The 21,321-nt window shown below is 39.5% G+C and overlaps 1 protein-coding gene across 1 annotated transcript; it reads left to right on the forward strand.

The window, feature by feature from the left end:
* Window positions 1-9,374: 9,374 nt before the first annotated feature.
* LOC148031492 (pathogenesis-related protein 1-like) lies at window positions 9,375-9,857 on the forward strand. Its single transcript, XM_087685580.1, has one exon. It carries the CDS (start codon window positions 9,375-9,377, stop codon window positions 9,855-9,857), a length of 483 nt encoding a protein of 160 aa, XP_087541706.1.
* The last annotated feature ends 11,464 nt before the right edge of the window (window positions 9,858-21,321 follow it).

Consider the following 21,321-nt stretch of genomic DNA (forward strand, 5'->3'; position numbering starts at 1 on the left):
TTCTTTAGAAAACGCATACCTGAGAGAACACATCATACCCGTCGGAGTGGGGATAGACTTGACTATTTGCTTCACAATGTGCTCTTCTTTAGTGGACAAAACCCAAGGAGTGTGAGGTAGTTGTACACGACCATTAGCACTCGAATGCAACCAAAGCGCCTCCATCTTGCTTATCTCCTTCAAATCCATTCGTGCCCCTATAGTGTCTCTATTTCCTGTGATGTGGTCCCATAGCAAGCTACCCACGTTCTTGAAAATATGCATGGAATCCAACAAGTGGTTGATTTGTAAGTGGCTCCAATATGGCAACTCGTAAAAAATTAAGAACCGTCGCATTCTATTTGGATGTGACTCTGCGTGGACCATTTTTAGCTCCTACCAACTTTGGGCATTCATACGTGTTGGAGGTCATCCAAGAAAACCTTCCCTGAGCTCATGACCCTCTGGCAAGAAAGCGGTGTGTCCTTGACATACCATCTTCTTCATGGTTGGTGACCTTTGGGAGTCCAACTATGGCCTAAACAATGGACATGCATGATAACTTGAGGTAACCAGACCTATCCCAACACCTCTATCTAGTGAATACAAACTTGAACAAGCTATGATAGATATTACTAACAAGAACAAAAGCCTATTTACATGAGCACTCTCCGAATCCTGGAAAGTCATGCATCATCCACATGAGAATGGCTCGAATATAGACGGACCGTCGACCATCGCGCTTGCTCATATCTTGTACGGTGACTCCCTCCTCCCACAAAATCTTAAGCTCATCGAATAATGGACGAAGATACACGTCCATATTTTTTACTTTGTAGCGGTCGGGGACGAGTAAGCTAAGGATGAGATGTTCTTTCTTCATAGAAAGCCATGGAGAGATATTGTAGTTGACAAGGACTATAGGCCACACACTGTAAAAAGTTGAGCGCAAACTAAATGGGTTCATGCCATCCATTGCAAGACCGAGCCGAAGATTCCTTGGCTCTCGGGCAAAGCCTGGGAAGATAGAGTCAATGTGGATCCATGCGTGTGAATCCGCTGATATTTGTTGAACTCCATCTGTGGACCTATTCTGCGCATGCCACGTTGTCAAGCTCGCGATGTCGGACGTATGAAACATGTGGTTTATGTGGGGGATAAGCAGAAAGTGTTTAAGAACTTTTTGAGGGATGGTTTGCCCTTCCAAGTCCTGTCGATACCTATGAGAACCACACTTTGTACATGTCTCCATAGTCTCATATTCTCCTCGAAATAGTATGCAATTGTTGATACATGCATGGATGCTGTTGTAGTCCATGCCAAGCTTTCGTAAAACATGTTGTGCATCATCACGAGGCTCAAGCATGGTATTTGCAAGTGGTAATATATGATACTTTAGTAACTTGAAAAAAATCATAAAATACATTGAAAAAGAATAAATATTTTTAATGATAGTGTCAAAAGGAAATCAATGAAGCGTATGTACAAGGTACCTGATCAACTCGGTTACACTCGTATCGCTCCACTCGTATTTTGCTTGCACACTTAGGAGTGCAAACAGTGTCTTCAGGCGAGATACTCACCACCCATCATATAATGGTATGGATGCTTTCTCTTTAAGTGGATCTGAAGTCTCGATATCCATGGGAATCAATGGATTGATCATTGCCTCTATCTTAGGCTCCAAGATTATAGGTAAGTCTCCAAGGCTGTCTATCTCCTCTGGTATTGATGGTATAGATTGGGTAGTACCTTCCAAGTGGTGGATTGGCTCAGGCACTGCATCCATTGCACGCCCATGAACTCTTCTAATTGGTCGCAAAGGATGCACTCCTCCTTGGGACGAGACATCATCTCCCTGGATAGAAAATTTGCCAGCCACACCCAATCTTTTTGTATATGGTATTCAATTAGCTTGCGAGTACAATGCATGATTGATATTAACTTTTCTTACCGTTTGCTGAAAATCCAAGATCGCCTAATCAATGATCTTAGATTGAAACTTGCCGAAGTGTCGTACGTGTTCTATAGACAATCGACGTTTTCGTCTTATTGCCAGCTTACATTGAGAACAAGGACATGGGACAAACTAATTAAGATACGCCTTGCAATTTTGAACATGAAGACCTTCATCATTTTCCATTTTGTCTACATTACGACAAACAATTTGTCTTTGTTATCATTCTCTTTTTCTTTCTTAAATTATTTGAGAAGGGATTTCTTCTCTTGTAACTCAACAAAAATTAACGTATGTAAAGTCTCCACCCACCCACCCACAAATTAACGTATGTCGAAGTGTTTCCCGTGTCTCGTGGTGTTACACCGGACCTCGCCACCACTCTCTCTTTGTTTTTTATTCATTCATTATCTCCTCTCCTTCCATCTCTCTCTTTTTCTCTTTCTTTATTATGTTGTATGTTTATTCCCTTTCTCTCGTTCCTTGTTCCTTTTTCTCTTCATTCCCCTCTCTCATTTTCTTTAACAAAACATATCTCTCTCTCTACAACAACAACAACAACAACAATAACTACTACTACTACTAACAAGAAAAGAAAAAAAACTGCTATTACTACCACTACCACTACCACTATCACTACCACTATAATAAATAAGAAAAGAAGAAAAAACAATAACAATAACAACTACTACTACTACAATAACAATAAACAAGAAAAGAATAAAAAACTACTACTACTAAAAAAACAAGAAAACTAAACAACAATAAACAAGAAAAGAAAAAAACTACTACTACTACAACAACAACAAACAAGAAAACAATAACCTCTCCCTCCTCTCTCTCCCTCACTCTCCCTCTCCCTCTCTTTCTCTCTTCCCCTATTATGTTTAATGTTTTCTCCCTCTCTCTCTCGTTCTTTCTTTCCTTTTCTCTCTTCCTCTCCCTCTCTCATTTCCTCTCCCTCCCTCTCCCTCTCCCTCTCTTTCTCTCTTTTCCTATTATGTTTAATGTTTATTATTCCTCTCCCTCTCTCATTTTCTCTCCCTCTCCCTCTCTTTCTCTCTTTCCCTATTATATTTAATGTTTTTTTGCTCTCTCTCTCATTCCTTCTTTCCTTTTCTCTCTTCCTCTCCCTCCCTCACCCTCACCCTCTCTTTCTCTCTTTCCTTATTATGTTTAATGTTTTTTCTCTCTTCCTCTCCCTCTCTCTTTCCCTATTATGTTTAATGTTTCCCTCTCTTTCCTCTCCCTCTCTCTTCTCTCGCTCTCTTTCCTCTCCGTCCCTCTCTCTCTTCCTCTCCCTCTCTCTCTCCCTCTTTCTCTCTTTCCCTATTATATTTAATGTTTTTTTGCTCTCTCTCTTATTCCTTATTTCCTTTTCTCTCTCCCTCTCCCTCTCTCATTTCCTCCCTCTCCCTCTTTTATTTCTTTTTCTCTCTTCCTCTCCCTCTCTCTCCCTCTCCCTCTCCCTCTCCCTCTCTTTCTTCCTTTCCCTATTATGTTTAATGTTTTTTCATTCTCTCTCTCATTCCTTCTTTTCTTTTCTCTCTTCCTCTCCCTCTCTCATTTCCTCTCCCTCCCTCTCCCTCTCCCTTTCTTTCTCCCTTTCCTTATTATGTTTAATGTTTCCCTCATTTCCTCTCCCTCTCTCTCCCTCTTCCTCTCCCCCTCTCATTTCCTCTCTCTCCCTCTCCCTCTCTTTCTCTCTCATTTCCTCACCCTCTCTCAATACACATGAATTTTAACAAAAAAAAGTAAAAGAGAAAGAGAAAACACAAAAAAAAAGCAAGAAGGAACAATGCACTCACCGTAAAGGCTCGAAGATGAATTCGGTGGCTCCTCTTCGCCCTCAGTATACTTCCTCCTCTTCTTCGTGAATGGCGATGGCGGCAGTGAGAAGCTTTCCTTCTCCCTCTTTCTCTCCCTCTCCCTCTCAAATGCAAGATGTTCTCTCTCTCTTTCACTCTCCCTTTCACTCTCTCTTTCCTGTATGCGCACAAAATAATACGCTCGAGTTTTGGCCCGCTTTTTTTGTCTGAGCACCATCACTATTAATAGGGACGCAAATAGCGACGCTGCTATTTTGTGTCGAAAAGTATTGTCGCTATATCTCCATATCCTTGTAGTGATTACTCTTCTTTTCATCAATAATAGGCTACACGATATTATGCTTCTTTAGGTTATCAAGCTCATGTATGTCTCTCTTGATCATCTCCAAGACATTCATTTCTACATGATGTACAATTGCGTTTATAATAAGCATTTGGTTGATGTTCCTTCCCTTCCTTTGTTTGTGTGCATTTCCTTGGGCTTTTGTTTTGACTTGCCTTCATCATATTTTAAACTTAGCAGTAGTTTTCAATATGATTGATTGGTATAGTTTCTATGTAAGTAATTTGGGGTACACATTGAAAGAGTCTCTTAGTCCAGATTTTTGGAGCACCTCATCTAGGAAGAGGGATTTTCATGGCTCTCTGATGGTACTTTCTTGCCAATACCACTACTCTAGGAGTAGTGTATTCCACTCAAAATATCATCCTTAAAATGTCTACACATTAAAGCATGTCCAATATGGCAAGTTTGCACAGCACATCTTTGATTTTTTCTTGATGTAGTAAATGGATATGCTATCCTTGGTTATAGAGAGAATGCAAACACCCCTTAACGTGGTATTTGGTTTGATTAGATATGTGGTGTATGTTATTATATGTTGAGAGTGGAAAAAGACTGAATTTTTGACTAATTTTGGTTGTTTTTTAGGTCTGAATGATTGATTTTTGATGGATTTAGAGTGATGTATGATTGTTAAAGGAAGTATTTGAGAGTGCTTTGGATGATATTGATTATGTTTTGGAAGTTCATGATGATATTCAGTAGAGTTATGAAGCTTTGTAATGTTCTGATATGTTCTAATAGGTTCTGATTGGTTCTGTATACCTTCTGTTTTGTTTTGATTTTCTTCTGTATGAAGCGTGGATTGATGATTGATGAAGGATGAGATCTTTTGGAAGCCTCTTGAATAGTTTTTGATAGTTTGGAATGGTTTGAGTATGATTTATGAGGTTCTGATGACCTTCTGTAACCCTCTGTAAACCTTCTGTAGAGCCTCTGTCTCTGCTCTCTTTCTGTATTGTAATTGTATTGTAGCTGTTCTAGTACTGTACTGTAACTATTCTGTAGACCTTCTGTAAGTGTTGAATACTACATTTGTTGGTATCATTCATCCTCTATTTACACCATGATCAGAATACAACATAAGAAAAGTCTGGAGTAGCTTGGATTATGCCTTTGGAGGTGGAGTAATAGCTAAAACATTTTTGCTATAATATGCTCAACTTGATGGGGTGAAGCCTCTTATTCTGTAAAATAATATCTATATAATTTTCTAGTTGGAAATTGGATGCATAATTTCCTTCTTAGAAATTGACATAAGTAGGAATGTACAAACTAAGAAAAATGCAATCTTTTCAAGTTAGAGAAAAATTAGAATCACATGGGCAGTTTCCTTTATAGGAAAACTATCATATATAGGGAGATTACCATATGTAAGGAAACATAGGAAAATTTCCCTATCTCCCCACATAGGAAAATTTTCTTACATAGGAAGGAAAGAAAAGGGAATTCCTTCTCAATTCCCTAGTTTAAAATACATGTAAGTAGGGAAAGTAAATAAGAGGAAAACTAGATATGGGATTCCCTCTCTGATAGGGAATTGCCTCTTTTTCCCTATGTAGGAAATGATTAAAAGTTCCTTTTGTGCATGTGCTTTTTGTCCAAGCATCCTTCTTGTGGTCTAAAGAGCAAGATAGCCTTGTAACACCTTTGGTTTGACTCTAAGGACTTAGTTGTACTTATATGAGCTCATCCCTAATGAATTACTCTCTACAACATCAGTTTTGTTAGAACAAGCTCATGATTGCCTTTAGGATGCATGTTGAGGGGAGGACCTTTGTAAAACTAGAAGATAAGAATGGTAAAGGAGCATGAAAGGGCTAGTAAGATTGCTACATGGAAAAAATTATCCTTGTTGGAAAGGAGGTTATTATGGACAAATGCAAGGGATTAAAAGCATATTGATTTTTTCACCCATGGGTGATTTTTGATCATGGAAGGAGAAAAATAAGTGAGGAAAAGCCTTTGGGGACATTGTCATGCATGAGACATGTGGAGGAGGGGATGTAAAGAAGGGAAGAGGATCATAGTTGTGGGGTTGCGATATTTTACCATTGGCGACATCAACATGATCATGATCATGATCTTCAAGAGTGGTCTCCTTTTGCCTAACTTCATATTGCTACTACATCATCAATGAGATGCTTAACAAGATGGCACTCCCAAGTGATTGGAATATACTTGCCATGATCCTTAATAACTGAGAAGAAAGCCACTACTAGTATATGCTTGTAGCAATCAACATTCGATTAGAACAAATGCATCATGATATTTTTTCCACAAAATTTATAGTAATTTCCTAGCTTCAGCATCATTATGGAGAGCATATAAAGCTTTGGACAACCATGATAAGAACTGGACCTTAACACAATCAACCTCTTCATAAAATCAAAGGGAGTGTGAAGCCCTAAAAGTCAAAGAAGCAATCATGGAGGCTACTAAGAACAACACATCTCTTTCATGATGTGCAATCCCAATTGACATGGTCCTATTTATTAGTTCATCCAAGTAATTGAAAATTGTTACAAGTGCATGATGCCATACGAATTTTATTGTTCTCATCTTTGCTATTAAACTACCCATTGTCATCCATAAACCTTGAAACTGGATAAAAAGGATGAAGACTTGCAACATGAATTATCTTAGGTGATATTATATAACCTAATGAATCTCCACACCTTCATTTCAAGCTCTTCAAGTTTCTTTTCAAAATATCATTTTTCTTAAGACTCCACTTCTCTAATTAAAGAACTACATTAAGAGCCTTTGAGAGCATCAATTTCATGTTGAGATCCTTCTACATTGTCAATTCAAGGATCTTTTGATAAAGATTTTAATAAACCACTGAAACCCCTTGGGTTCTCACCTTTCATGCATCCATCTTTTGTGAAGTGCATTCAAAGGAGTTGTGTATTAGGTTCTAGAACCTTATCTTGAGCTCATTGCTGTAAAAACCACGTGTTACACTTGATTGTCTTGCATTGTCAAATTCTTTGCTAGCTAAGTTGAGGTGTATTTGACTCGAGTCAAAGTCTCCTTGAGGGCTAATTGTCGTGAGAGAAATTAAGTTAATAGTTAATCTCCTAAACTATTTTATATGAGCTTTTGTTACTTTTTTATAGGATCTGATAGGGCATATACTCTAGAGTTTCATAGCTTCTTTCTTTGGCTTTTCAAGTACATATAAATATTTTAAAGGAAAGCTACCTACTTACTAGCTCTTGCCTTGTAGAGGATGTCTATACTGATAATATTGATGCTTTAAGGTGCCATGTAGAGGATGCCTCGGAAGAGCTTGAAGAAAATTAGATGAACATTGCATATGCAAACTTTTTGAGTGCTTATGAGGAAGCCTTTGAGACTCATGTATTACTTGATGTAGTGGATCAAATGGAGATTGAAAAACTGACGCATCCACATGATACACAAGACATGCTTCTAGTCTATGAAAAGGTTCAAAAGTCGGAGGATATATATATATAGGATGATGGACATGATGCTATATAAGTTTAGAATGTGTCATCTGCTTTGATAGATGGAAGTATGATTTCTTCGTATGCCATGACAAGCAATCTAGAGGCGTGAGAGGCTATTGACATGCGTGATATCTTTTTGAAACTTGGACAAACAAATGCCATTCAATGATTTCTTGTTTTGTGTTTTTGTATTTTATCGAAGTAATTGCCTAGAAATGGAGCTTGTTTAGGTGATGCTTATTTTGATTGGGAAGATAAATTGAACTTAATATTGTGTGTGTGCGTGTGTCTATCTCTCTCTCAATAGTGCTCTAACACTAAATGTGAGGCAATACACATCAACATCAACATCAACATCAAGTGTGTTAGCAAGGCAATAGGTATGAATGTCATGTACTATTGTTTGTTTCCAAGGGTGTGGCAAATCCTTTAATTTCTAATAATAAGTTTGGCCCATACAAACAAGTAGGGAGAATTCCTAACTTTTTGATTGACATGATCTGTAGAAAATGAGCAACATACAAATTGTTTTATTACATGCTATTAATGTGCTTCTCTTGTTAGTATGTCTTAAACAAATTTTTAATGTTTGCACCTTGTTTACCATTATTGATATCATTAAATATTATTGTGATTAAGTCATTGGGATGATTAAATATTATCATGGTTGTTGAATGTGGAAAGCACTTCTATGATTTTATATATTAGTATTTGCCCCTTAACAATTTTTTTAATTTGTGTACCATTGTATTCATAGCTTTTATTTGAAAACATAAACTATCAAAGTGTAAGAAACTACGCGGTTCGAGCTTTCTCTTCATGATAGTACTGTTTCCTCAGCTCTTCGAGATCACTTTGATTAGATTTTAGTTTATTGTTTGTGACACAGTAATAATAATAGTTAGTGATTCGTACTACCCTTGCATGAGAACATGACACAAATTAACTAATGAGAAACGCTCTCTTAATATTGGTCACATTAAAATGCAATATTAAATGGGTATGAAATAAACAATACTTGAGATAAAAAATAAGCATTTGCAAGCAACCAAAATCAAACTCCTCCAAACACGCTGTCAAGATTTTCAAAAAACAAAAGGCGATGCTATTGCGCGCCCTTGTTGATAAGCCGTTATAGCATGAAGAAAAAGTGCCGCGAGACCCTTGCTAAGTTCTAACTTTGAGCTTCAATCAGCGCCACGCGAATGTTTTTCAAACCGTGCTATTCAATAGAACAGAAATGAACGTTAGGGTTGCCCGCCAAGAGGACTAATAATAACGAGCTGCTTATACACTGATTTAGAATCAGCGGGAGCTGGCGCAGGACGGAGACGTTGCTTGTTGTACGACAGAAAATGGAAAAGCAAAAGAATTCCCTCTCTCTCATTCATTCATTACGTTACAAGACGCCGCATGTCGTATGCAGCGTCTATTTAAGTTGGGTCAACGCTCAGGATTCTGCACGCAGCTATATTGCCCACTGCTACTGCTGATGCGCGCACTAGTACAGACTATTGACTTGTCTCCTGCTGCAACACTAGCAGGAGCTCCTGGCTCTCCTTCCAATATTTGTGTGCTAGTATCCCCTCCACCGGCCATAATATAATACATCTCATCAGCCCCGATCATTAACCGTGCTAGCTTCTGAATCAGCTAATTACTGGCGGTTGTACCACAAGATAAGGAAAGTTGATCGAGTACATGTTGCTCATATAGCTACCAAGAGGAGTACTATACTGGCCGCTCTGCTAGCGCAATTGTCGATCAGGATGATGATGAAGGTGATGCTGATGGCGGCTACGTTGCTAGCATTGAATGATGCCCATAACATTATTAATGTCCGAGCGCAAACAATGACGGGCTCGCCGTCGGCTTATCTGGATCCTCAGAACGGAGCGCGGGCTGCGCTGGGGCTGAGTCCGCTGACATGGGACGCCAAGCTGGCCAGCTACGCCTACAACGACGCGATGCAGGTGCAGTGCCAGATGGTGCACTCGGGCGGGCCGTACGGCGAGAACCTATTCTGGGGCGGTGCTGGCGGGAACTGGACGCCGGGGGACGCCGTGAGCATGTGGCTGGCGGAGCAGCCTCACTACCACTACGATAGCAACACTTGCGACGGCGGCTCCATGTGCGGCCACTACACCCAGATCGTGTGGCGCACCACGACATCTGTGGGTTGCGCCTCCTACACCTGCCCCGCCAGCGGCGACACCCTTGCCGTCTGCGAGTACTACCCCCCGGGCAACGTGATCGGCGAGCGCCCCTACTAACTAGCTAGTTTCTAGAAGTAGGTCCGCCTGATTAAAGTCTTAATTACAAGCATGAGCAGCGACTACCAGAATTTCTTTAATTTTATTTCCACTGCGATAACTAACTATTTGCCTGGTTCACTGATCCTACTGTGTATGGCCTCATCAGCGGCTAATATCGGCATAATTCATTCGCCTTGGGGTCCTTTTTATATTAATTTTGTTCGAGAGTCTCTCTGGATTCCCTGCGCTCTCCCTACCTCCTCTTTTGGTTGCGCTATGTGGGGAGATAGCGAAATTTTCCTATGTTTCCTTACATATGGAAATTTCCCTATATATGATAATTTTCCTATAAAGGAATGTTCCTATGTGATTCTAATTTTTCTCTAACTAGAAAATCTTTCATTTTTCTTAGTTTGTACATTCCTACTTATGTCAATTTCTAAGAAGGAAATTATGCATAAAATTTCCAACTAGAAAATTATATAGATATTATTTTACACAATAAGAGGCTTCACCCCATCAAGCTGAGCATATTATGGCAAAAATGTTTTAGCTATTACTCCACCTCCAGAGGCATAATCCAAGCTACTTGAGACTTTTCTTATGTTGTATTATGATCATGGTGTAAATAGAGGATGGATAATACCAGCAAATGTAGTACTAATACTAAAATCCAAAACGAATAAAGCGTCGTCCTCACTAGCTAGTCATAACAACCCATGCTTAGATGTGCTAAAGAGCACTTCCAAACTCTAGAGTTTAGTTCAAGTATCATTTACCCTTCTTGGACGACAACAAAAGAACTTTTCCTTCTTGTCTCATTTCTCCTATTCTGAAGTTGACAACAAGTATGAGACAAGAACTTGGAACAATACCAAGTGCATGTCTTAATGAACTAAAGCGAGCTTCACTAAGAGCTTTTGTGAAGATGTCTGCAACCATTTGATCACTAGGACAATGCTCCACCATAATGGAACCTTTCTTGACTTCATGTCAAACATAATGATAATGAATAGCAATATGCTTTGATTTACTATGTTGTATATAGTCTTTGGTAAGACTAATAGCACTTTGTTTGTCGTATCGAAGAGGTGTACTAGATGATGAAGGATGTCCCAAATCTGCAAGTAGTTGTCGAAGCCAAACTAGCTCGCGAGTTGCTAATGATGCAGCAACATATTCGGCCTCAGTTGTAGAAACCACAACACATTGTTGTTTCTTGCCGGACTAAGAAACCAAACATCCATTTACAAAGAAACAATTCCCACTTGTAGATCGCATGGATAAATGTGAACTTGCCCAATCAGCATTTGTATATCCAATAAGGTCAAGAGAAGTTGAAGAAGATAAAGAAGAATCCTCTCGACGATGATAAATAAGACCAAACTCCTTAGTACCCTTGAGGTACTTAAGAATACGTTTTGCAGCACTCCAATGAATAGTGGAAGGGGAAGAAAGATACTGTCCCAAAAAGTTAGCTGCAAATAAAATATCTGGTCTTGTGTTTAAACCAATAAATCGAAGACAACCAACAAGATTAGCAAAAGGTTGATGAATGGATGATTCTTCATTGCTTGTTGCAGATGTACCCTTGTAGAGCTTGAAAGAATGGGAGTGTTGGCAGAGTGTAATATTATTTGACACAAGAATAGTATCATCAACATAAAGAGCAAGAATAATAAAACATTTGTCCTCCCTTTTGATGTAAAAATTTGGGTCAGCAAAACATGTAACAAAACCTTTAGATATGAGGAACTGATCAATCTTAATATACCAAGCACGAGAGGCTTGCTTCAATCCATATAATGCACGATGAAGCTGGCATACAAGATGCTCATTTCCTGCAATCATAAAAACTTCAAGTTGCTCCATATAGATTTCTTCTTCAAGATCTCCATTGAGAAAAGCCGTTTTAACATCCATTTGGTGAATTTCTAGATCAAATAGTGTTGCAAAAGCCAAAAGCATACGAAGAGTTGTGGAGCACACAACTAGAGAAAATGTTTCTTGATAATCTACTCCTGCAATGTGCGAGTAACCTTTTGCAACAAGTCGTGCTTTGAACTTATCAAACGAGCCATCAGCTTTGGTCTTGGTTTTATAAACCCATTTACATTTGATAAGAACATGATTTGGGGGGAGTTCAGTAAGAATCCATGTACCTTTGGAGATTAAAGAATCGTACTTAGCTTGCATAGCTTCTTGCCATTGATCCCCTTGAGACGAATTGATAGCTTCCATATATGATATTGGATCCTCTTGGACAGACATAGCATCATCAAAAACATCATATTCAATAGAATAGAATCCATGCTCTATCTCAATAGGAAGATCGACATATATCTCCAAATTTTCATCAATGTTCTTTGGAGGTGAAGGAGGTTTACGATCATCAGAATTAGTAGACTCACAAAGCAAGTAAGGAAATGCACTAAGCAAAGACTGTGTATCATTTGAAACATCTGACGACCATGTGCCACCCATAGTCTTCTCATCAAATATAGCATCACGACTAATGATAACCTTTTGAGTAGAAGGATCATAAAATTTGTAACCTTTGGAATGATTTGAATAACCAAGAAAAATAACCTTCAAACCTGGAGGATCCAACTTATGTCGAGTGTCCTTGGGCACATGAATATAAGCAATGCACCCAAATGTGTGAAAGTGAGAGACTGAAGGTGTCTTCCCTGTCCAGATTGTTATAGGAATTTTACCAGTAGGTGCAGTTGTTGGAATATGATTTTGAATAGAAACGGCTGTTAGAAGTGCTTCAGTCCAAAACTTTTGAGACAAACCAGAGTGTATAAGCATGCAACATATAGTATTAAGAATAGTGAGATTTTTGCGCTCAGCAACACCATTTTGCTGAGGAGAATAAGGAACTGTAAACTCATGATAAATACCTTGATCCTTATAGAAGTCATCAAATAGATTGGATACATATTCACCGCCATTGTCACTGCGAAGAGTTTTTATAGAGAATCCAGTTTGAAGCTCCACACTTATCTTGTATTGTTTAAATATAGATAAAGCCTCAGACTAATGTCGAAGAAGATAAACATGTGTGTACCGTGAGAAATCATCAATGAAAGTTAGAAAATATCGATATTGAGACTTTAAGGCAGGAAAATGACGGCAAATATCGGTATGAACCAAATCCAAGAGAGCACAGGAATGTGATGAAGTAGAAGTGTGAAAAGGTGAACGATGGTATTTTCCAAGTGCACAGTACTCACATATTCCCATACATGGATGAAATTTAAGATCCATACCTTGCACAAGACCATGACAATGAAGATCAAGAATTTTGGCAAAATTGGAGTGTGCAAATCGTTGATGCCATAATTTGCAATCTACATCTCCAGGGGCAGTAACAACATTTGCAACCGTATCATTCAATGATAGCTCAAATAGATTACCATGTCGAGGAGCCACTGCTATAGTATGTCTGTCTTTCTCTATACAACATTGATTATGATCAAAGCCAACAAACAAACGAAGATCAACTAGACGAGCAACAGAAAGAAGATTTCTTTGCAAATCTGGAACATGAAGAACTCCTCTTAATATTCTAGTGGATGAAATAGTCCCCAGATATAAATCACCCACTCCTTTGACTTGACAAGTCGTATCATCCGCAAGGTAAACAAACTTCTTGACAGGAAGAGAATGATAATTGTGAAGCCACTGCAATTGCTATGTCATGTTTCCAGTGGCACCTAAATCAACGATGAATAGAGAACCATCATGAACATGAAATACCTTTTTTGGAGAGATATCATGATGGACGAATTTGAGCTCCTGATAAGTATGATCATCATCAGTTGTAGTTTGTTGAACAATATAAGCTCGAGAACGTTCTTCATCATATATGCATTTATAACAACGATGAGATGGATGATCTTTATGTGCACAATAATCACAAGGAGCAAAACTTTTGGACGAGCGAGGTTGCTTTGTAGTAACTTCATGCTCCTCATCATATTGACGTGCCCAGCAATCAGAAGCCACATGGCCTTTCTTATCACAATAAGAACAATGTTTATTAGGATAAGCAAGAGGAGAAGATTCACCACCTTGATTAGGGCGTCCACCCTGCTGAAAACGTGAAGCGGGACGCTTGCGAGCAACAAAAGCAGCATCAAAATCCCTTTGTTCATGAGTGACCAAAACAGCATCAGATTTTTCCAAATGATACTCATGACGTTGAGAATATTCAATAAGAGATATACATGCTTTTTCAAAGTGGATATCATCCTTGTTAGACAAAATAGTGATAATATTGTCATATAAAGGATCTTTGATGGTATGAAGAAGTTGAGTAACAATCTGATTTTTAGCAATAGGAGCGCCGGCAGCACCAAGCTGATTGATAATGTCTTTAAAAGCCTCGATATGAGAGCGCATAGAAGTACCAACCTTATATTGAAGATTCTTTAAACGAGTTTGGAGATATGAAATTTCGGTGACCAATTTCTTCTCAAACGTTGAGATAAGATACTCCCAAACAGCATGAGAGGTTTCCAGATGAAAGACATCCAACATAAGTGAGTCAGGAAGTGTAGACAATATATAACGACGAGCCGCTTTGTCATGACGAATCCAATCAGTATGATCAATTTTCCATTGTTCAAATAGCAGGCCATCAATAATTAGAGAATTGTCATTCATCACATCAATAGGTTGAACTGGGCAAGACAGGTCTCCCAAAACAATATCAAATAATGAAACAACTTATCTTCCTTGTTGTTGCTACGCATCCATAGCTCTGATGCCATGTTGAGAGAGAGAGAGTATGAGAGAGATATACAAGACATGCTCCCAAAGAATGATTCATATTGATGTAGAGTTAGTATATATAGGTGAGACCCAAGTCAAGTGAGAGATGATATATATATAGTTGTGACACTAATTGGACTCCAATTTCTTGAATCAAAAAACTGTTTCAAATAGAACAAAACCATAACAACATAATAAGCCAAATACAATTCCCATTGCAACTAGTTGTAGCATAAATAATACATATTCATGCACAAGGACTCACAATTTAAACAATTGCATTTAGTTCCACAACTATAAAAATACATGGTCTAATATACACTACATTATCACATATTAAAGATCCAAACAATCTCTACTTGTTACATCCCATACAACCAGCCCAAATAGAACTAGACCAAGAAGTCAACAAAGAAATAGAAAGACTACAATCAAATACAACATGGAAAACCATAAACCAAGATATTACAAATGTAAATCTAGAAAATTTGTTACTTGTGTCCTTAGATATTTGTAGCTTCCAACAACATAAGGAAGATTTCCTTGGTAACCACATGATCATGTAAGATAAAATATTGTCTCCAAGAAGAAAAAAACACAACAACTAATCATTAGGTTCATGTTAATGGGTATATAGGATACACATCAATAAAAGGCCATAGACTAACAATAAACCACCACCTGAAAATATGTCATAAACATAAAGGAATACGAAAATATATGAATAAACAAAAAAACCAAGAACTATATATTGTCCATATTTAGAACATTCAACAACATATATTACATTTTATCAAATAAATAAACATAAAAATTCATAAGGTGAGCCCTTGTGATTACATCACCTTTGTTTTTTTGAAAATCTTGATAGTGTCTTTAGAGTAGCTTCATTTTGGCTACTTGCAAATGCTTATTTTGTATCTCAAGTATTCTTTATTTCATACCCAAGTAATATTACATTGTGATGTAACCAATATTAAGAGAGTGTATGCCATTAGTTTATTTGTGTGATATTCTCATGTGAGGGTAGTAGGAATCACTCACTATTATTATCGTGTCAGAAGAGATTAACTAAAATATAAACAATGTGTTCTCAAAGGATCAAAGGAATAAACAAACAATACTACAATAAAGAAAAATCTTGAACCACTTAATTATGCACACCTTGATGGTTTATGTTTTCAAATAAAAGCTATGAACAATATAGTATACAAATGAAAATTTTGTTTAAAGGGCAAATACGAATATAAAATCACATAATGCTTTCCATCACTACAACAAAAAGGCCTCTTAGACGCACTTTTAATGTGATTTTTAAATATAGAGAAAATCTTACGGGTGCATCTACCCGCCCGTCTATTTGCGCGTCTACAAATTCGCGTCTATAATCGCATGTATTAAGGAATTTACACGCAGAAATAGATGCGCATTCATTTTGCATGTTTTATTGAAAGTATTAATGACTAAGTTCCTTTGTCATGAGCATTTAGGAAAAAAATATATCCTATTTCTAACAATTAACCTTGCATGATTGAATTACAATAATACCAAATAAAAATTAGGAAGGAAAACCTGGGCTTGGGGTGAGATGTCCACATGGATGCTGGGAGATAACCCTCCTACGGCTATGCCTTGGGCTTTCTTAGGAGGCATTATGAGTGTAGCCTTTCCGTCGTAGATGCTACTTTGTGAATTTCCTTCTTAATTTCCACCGTCCTTTACAAGTTTCTTTTGCTTCCCTTGTAAGATATGTGATGCTTGTCAGCGAATGGGAAAACCCACCAAAATAAGTGCCATGCCTCTGCAACCCATTCTTCCCCTAAAGCCGTTCGAGAAATGGGGGATCAATTTTGTGGGTCCCATTGATCCATCCACCAGATGGAAGCAGAACAGATACATCCTAGTATGTACAGACAATGTCACAAAGTGGTGTGAAGCTAAAGCCCTGAAGCGGGACGATGGTAACAGCGTAGCCCTGTTCATGTTCGAGAATATTATTGGCAGTTCCCTCGAGTTGATAAGTGACAAAGGTACTCATTTCCTTAACAAAATCATGGAGGAGCTGACAGAACAGTATAAGATCCGTCATTGCAAGTCTACTCTCTATTACCCCAGAGCCAATGGCAAAGTTGAGGTCACCAATCGCATCCTTTGCTCGATTATGACAAGAACGATTTCTACCCATCGTCGCGGCTGGGATGATCGACTTACAGAGGCCCTCTGGGCATACAGAACCTCTCATAAGGAGAAACAGTACAGACCTCTTTCCAGTTAGTGTATGGTACAGAAGCCGTCTTCCCTGTTGAGTTGGAATTTCGCTCTTTGCGAGTGGCAGTTAAAGAACGCTTGGGAGATAATGAGTCACTGCAACACCGTCTCCTGCACTTAGAATGCTTGGATGAGATATGGCAGATGGCCCTACAGGGCATGGAAACTACTCAAGCGCGATGCAAGGCCTATCATGATAGTTTCATCAAGTACAATGAGTTCAAAGAAGGTGATCTTGTCCAAGCCTATGATTCGAGATTTGGCAAGTTTCCTAGCAAGCTTCAACAATGGTGGATGGGCCCGTACAAGGTACTTGCTGTCAATCCTAACGGCTCTGTCCAGGTGCAGACCGTTGATGCCTCTAATGATCCTTTCCTAATCAATGGCTATCGTCTGAAGAAATACTTCCCTCCTTGGGGATCTTGACAATCACAGTTGTCCTACCCTCCCCCTTTTGGGCATCACACTGTCCTTTTCGTCGTGCTTCTGATAGTCCTTATGATTCTCCTCATGAGGAGGTCTCGTCCTGCTAATCCCTTGCAGAAACATCTCAACCCGATTTTGTTTTCTTCTTGATACATGGTATTTCTACCATTTACTTTCCTAAATGGAAAAAAAAAAGAAAAGTAGAGAAAAAATAAAAAGAAAAAGAAAAAACAAACAAAACTATTATGGGAGAAAAGGAAGAAATTCCCTGTCATAACAGGCCTCGTTCCAAGAAAAGGTGAAAACACCCTTGGGCGAGAAGCTGACTGTTGAAAAGGTGGTAACACCCCGCAGTTCAGGATAGCTGACTCATCAAGAGATCCTTTTCAGCAAGAAATTCGAAGCCACCTCCCTTGGTGCGCTGTCTCTGTAATATCAATCTGTCTACCCTTCTTAACATACGACTTTTCTTACAAATCCTTGAAGTATGAGATTTGTTGGCTACCTCCCTGGGTATGCCTCTTCCTCAAGATCCTGATGACAACAACAACTAACATGATCTTCATCACCAACCCCTTGAGTGATGTGAGCTTTCATCCTAATCGGATGGGTATGTGTGTATGGGCTGCCCTCTGTATCTATCAGCGAGTGAGACATAGGGTGGGGTGAGTGACCAGTCTTTCCCTTCGAGTCAAATGAGAGGTGAGATGTGTGAACGGAGTGTTGCACACACGAGATGGGCCTCTCAATGCACAATGAACGATCTGTTCCTGTGCACTGTACCATAAGGCTCCGTGGCCTTCCTTCTTGCACTGTATGCTGGCATAGGGCGGGATGCACAATTGCACCATCAATTACGCACAAGGCATACAACCTCTGCACAAGTGACAGTGAGGATTACATCAATGGGTTTCAGGAATGGGCTACCCTCTGTATCTTTCAACAGAGCGTGAGACAGAGGGTGGGTTGAGTGTGACTGGTGTTTCTTCAATCACTTATCGAGAGGTGAGGATTGAGGGACATTACGACCCTTGGAGTCAGGTACGTTCTCATTTTCCTATGCAACCATGGGATGGATCTCTGCCATCAGTACAAGACACGTCACTCTATTCTGTACACTACACTACAAGGCTCACTGGCCTTTCTCCTTGCACTTATGCCAGACGGGGTTGGACGCACTGATGCACCATCAATTGTGTACCCTGGCATACTCTCTCTGCACCATTCCCTTGTCAATTCCTAAACTGGGTGTGAGATCTCGGTTCCATCATTATTCACTCGAGTGATGTTAGTAATGGGCCGAGTGACTGTTCTTTCATTCCATGTGAGTGATCGTCAGTTGAGTGCAATATCCCTCGTCATCGCCGAATTTTCGGCGATTCCTTCAACCAGCTATCTCCCTGGGAGCTGTCGCATGGTCCCTGCCACGAAGGACGTGAGCTGTGAAGACACCTTGGTACCTTCTGCAGCCGACAACGATACAAGACGCAATCTCAATAGTTGACATTCCTCCTTAGTAATATGGGCCAAGTTTTTCTAACACTACACCTTCTGTTTCTCAGTGACGGTCATGTCTTAAGTGAGGGACATTCGTGGTTTGTCTGATGTGTGGTACTCGGTCCTTGATGTTCGGGTTACCCTTCTTATTAAGGTTTTAAGTGTGGAGACACGTCCCTACGTGTCTATGCTGCATAACTCCATGCATATACCTTGCTAGGATCATGTATCTACGCCATAACTTCATTTTACCCTGATGAGGTCCCTTCCCCACTCTTGTGTTCTATTCCATCCTATCCTTAGAGCCGTCCCTTAACCGTTTGCCTTTATCCTTTGTTTTGTGATTTTTTCATACGAACGCACCCTACGTTCATTGAGACTCACATCCAACCTTATAGCCATGTTTGTCCCTTTAAATTGCCCATTTTTCCTTTTTACCAACCCCTGTTCCGACAGACGGTTCTAAAGTTATTAATTTTTGAAGCACTTCCCATAAATTGGTTGGTTTTCGCATGCGAATGTGTCTTTATTGCTTCAGAACCCTGCTCTGATGTACCAACCCTATTCTACCCATTCCCCTTGACATTTTTTCTTGTTACTCCGTGTCAATTTGATGTACGGTTGGTCCGTTATTAATTTTTACGGGTTTTCGGGTCCTTTTCGTGTCTATTTTTTATATTTTTCTATGTGAACTTGCCCTATTTTCATCAGAATTTCAGTTTAACTTGATAGCGGTGTCCTGTCAGTCTTTCCCCCACTTTTTCCTTTTTCCTCCCCCCTCTTCCGACTGCCGTATTTTTAGTTATTAAATTTTTTGGGTGTGTTTTTCGTGTTTTTTCCATGTGAACCCCTCCCAATTTTCCCCAAACTGAGTTTTGATACACCAGCCCTGTGAATTCCTTTCTTTTGGAAATTTTTTCTGTTTACTGTCATCTATTCCAGTGTACGGTTCTTCTCATATTAATTTATGAGTCCATTTTCGAGTTCGTTTTTGGAGTTTTTTCCATATGAACACATCCTACCTTGATCGGAAATGTATTTTGCCATAATAGGGTTGTTGGGCACATTATTCTTCATATTTTTTCTTCTTTCCACACTGCGTTCCGATATGCGGATTTTCTGTTATTAATACATGTAAGTGTTTTTGGGCTTATTTTTGGCGTTTTTTCCTTGTGAACACCCTGATTTTGACTCGGAACCCGTGTCACTTTTTTACATCATCTTCCCCTCATCTTCTGGTACATTTTTCCTTTTTACAGATTTTTGATTTGACGTATGGTTTGGGTTTTATTAATTTTTCTTCCTTTTTGCAGTGTGGCCGTGTTTCTCGTATTGCGCATGAACACGCCTGTTTTTGGTTTTATGCGCCTCGAAATAGCCCCGTGGCGTCTGTGGCTCGCGCATCGCATCCCTGCCTCGTTTGATTTCGTAGATGCAAAAAAAAAAAACGCCTGCATCATGCATGCGCGCGAGACGGGGGTGCGTTCTTTTTTCACACCCATAACCAATTTCTTTAAATTAAGAAAAAGAACAAAGAAAACAAAAAAAAGAAAAAACAAAAACAACAACAAAAACAAAAACAATCCACTTCAAAAAAAAATACTACTAATAATAAACATCCAAAACAACACACACCATTAATTAAAAATTTTAAAAAAACACAAAACACTCTTTATAATTAATTTTAAAAAAACCAAAAAAACAAACAACAAACAATTCCTCTAAAAACAAAAAAAGAAAAAAAAACCCACACACACCCATCTCCACACAACCCTACATTAAAAAAACAAAACAAAACAAAAAAATAAAAGCGAAAAAAGACAAATAAAAAGAAAAGAGAAAAAAGAAAAAAAAAGAAATAAAGAAAGAAAAAAAACACGGTTACCTTCTCCCGCCTGCACGCTGTCTCCCGCCCCATCTCCTTCGCGTCCTCCACATCCTCGATCCCTCTCCACCTCGCCCATTGACGATCCCGCCCTCCTCCTTCTCCACGCGTTCTCCTTCTTCCCCTCCTTCTTCTCAGTCCTCTCTCTCTTCCGCCTGCGGCTGCCTCCTCTCCTCCTCTCCTCTCCTCTCCTCTTTCGCCCCGCCCACGCCCGTCTTCTTCTTCTCCTCCTCTCCTCCCCGCCGCCACTTCACACCTCCTCTTCTCCTCTCCTCTTTCGCCCCGCCCGCGCCCATCTTCTTCTTCTCCTCCTCTCCTCCCCGCCGCCGCTTCACACCTCCTCTTCTCCTCTCCTCTTCCGCCCCGCCCGCGCCCATCTTCTTCTTCTCCTCCTCTCCTCCTCGCCGCCGCTTCACACCTCCTCTTCTCCTCTCCTCCCCACCGCCGTCCTCGCCACACCCTCTTCTCCTCCTCTCCGCCCCGCCAACAGCACCACATCCTCTCCTCCTCTCCTCCCGGCCAGCAGCACCACTCCTCCTCTCCTGGTTAGTCTTAACTAACCTTATTAATTTTACTAGTCTACACTAACTTACTCCACTTAATAGACTAAACTAACTTAATCAA

The sequence above is a fragment of the Lygodium microphyllum genome, chromosome 9, assembly GCF_053477565.2.
Source record: "Lygodium microphyllum isolate KBCC chromosome 9, Lygodium_microphyllum_v1.1.10, whole genome shotgun sequence".
Classification (NCBI taxonomy): domain Eukaryota; kingdom Viridiplantae; phylum Streptophyta; class Polypodiopsida; order Schizaeales; family Lygodiaceae; genus Lygodium; species Lygodium microphyllum.

Coding starts and splice junctions, on each gene's coding strand:
- LOC148031492 (XM_087685580.1), top strand. CDS start 9,375: ATGGCGGCTACGTTGCTAGCATTGAATGATGCCCATAACATTATTAAT.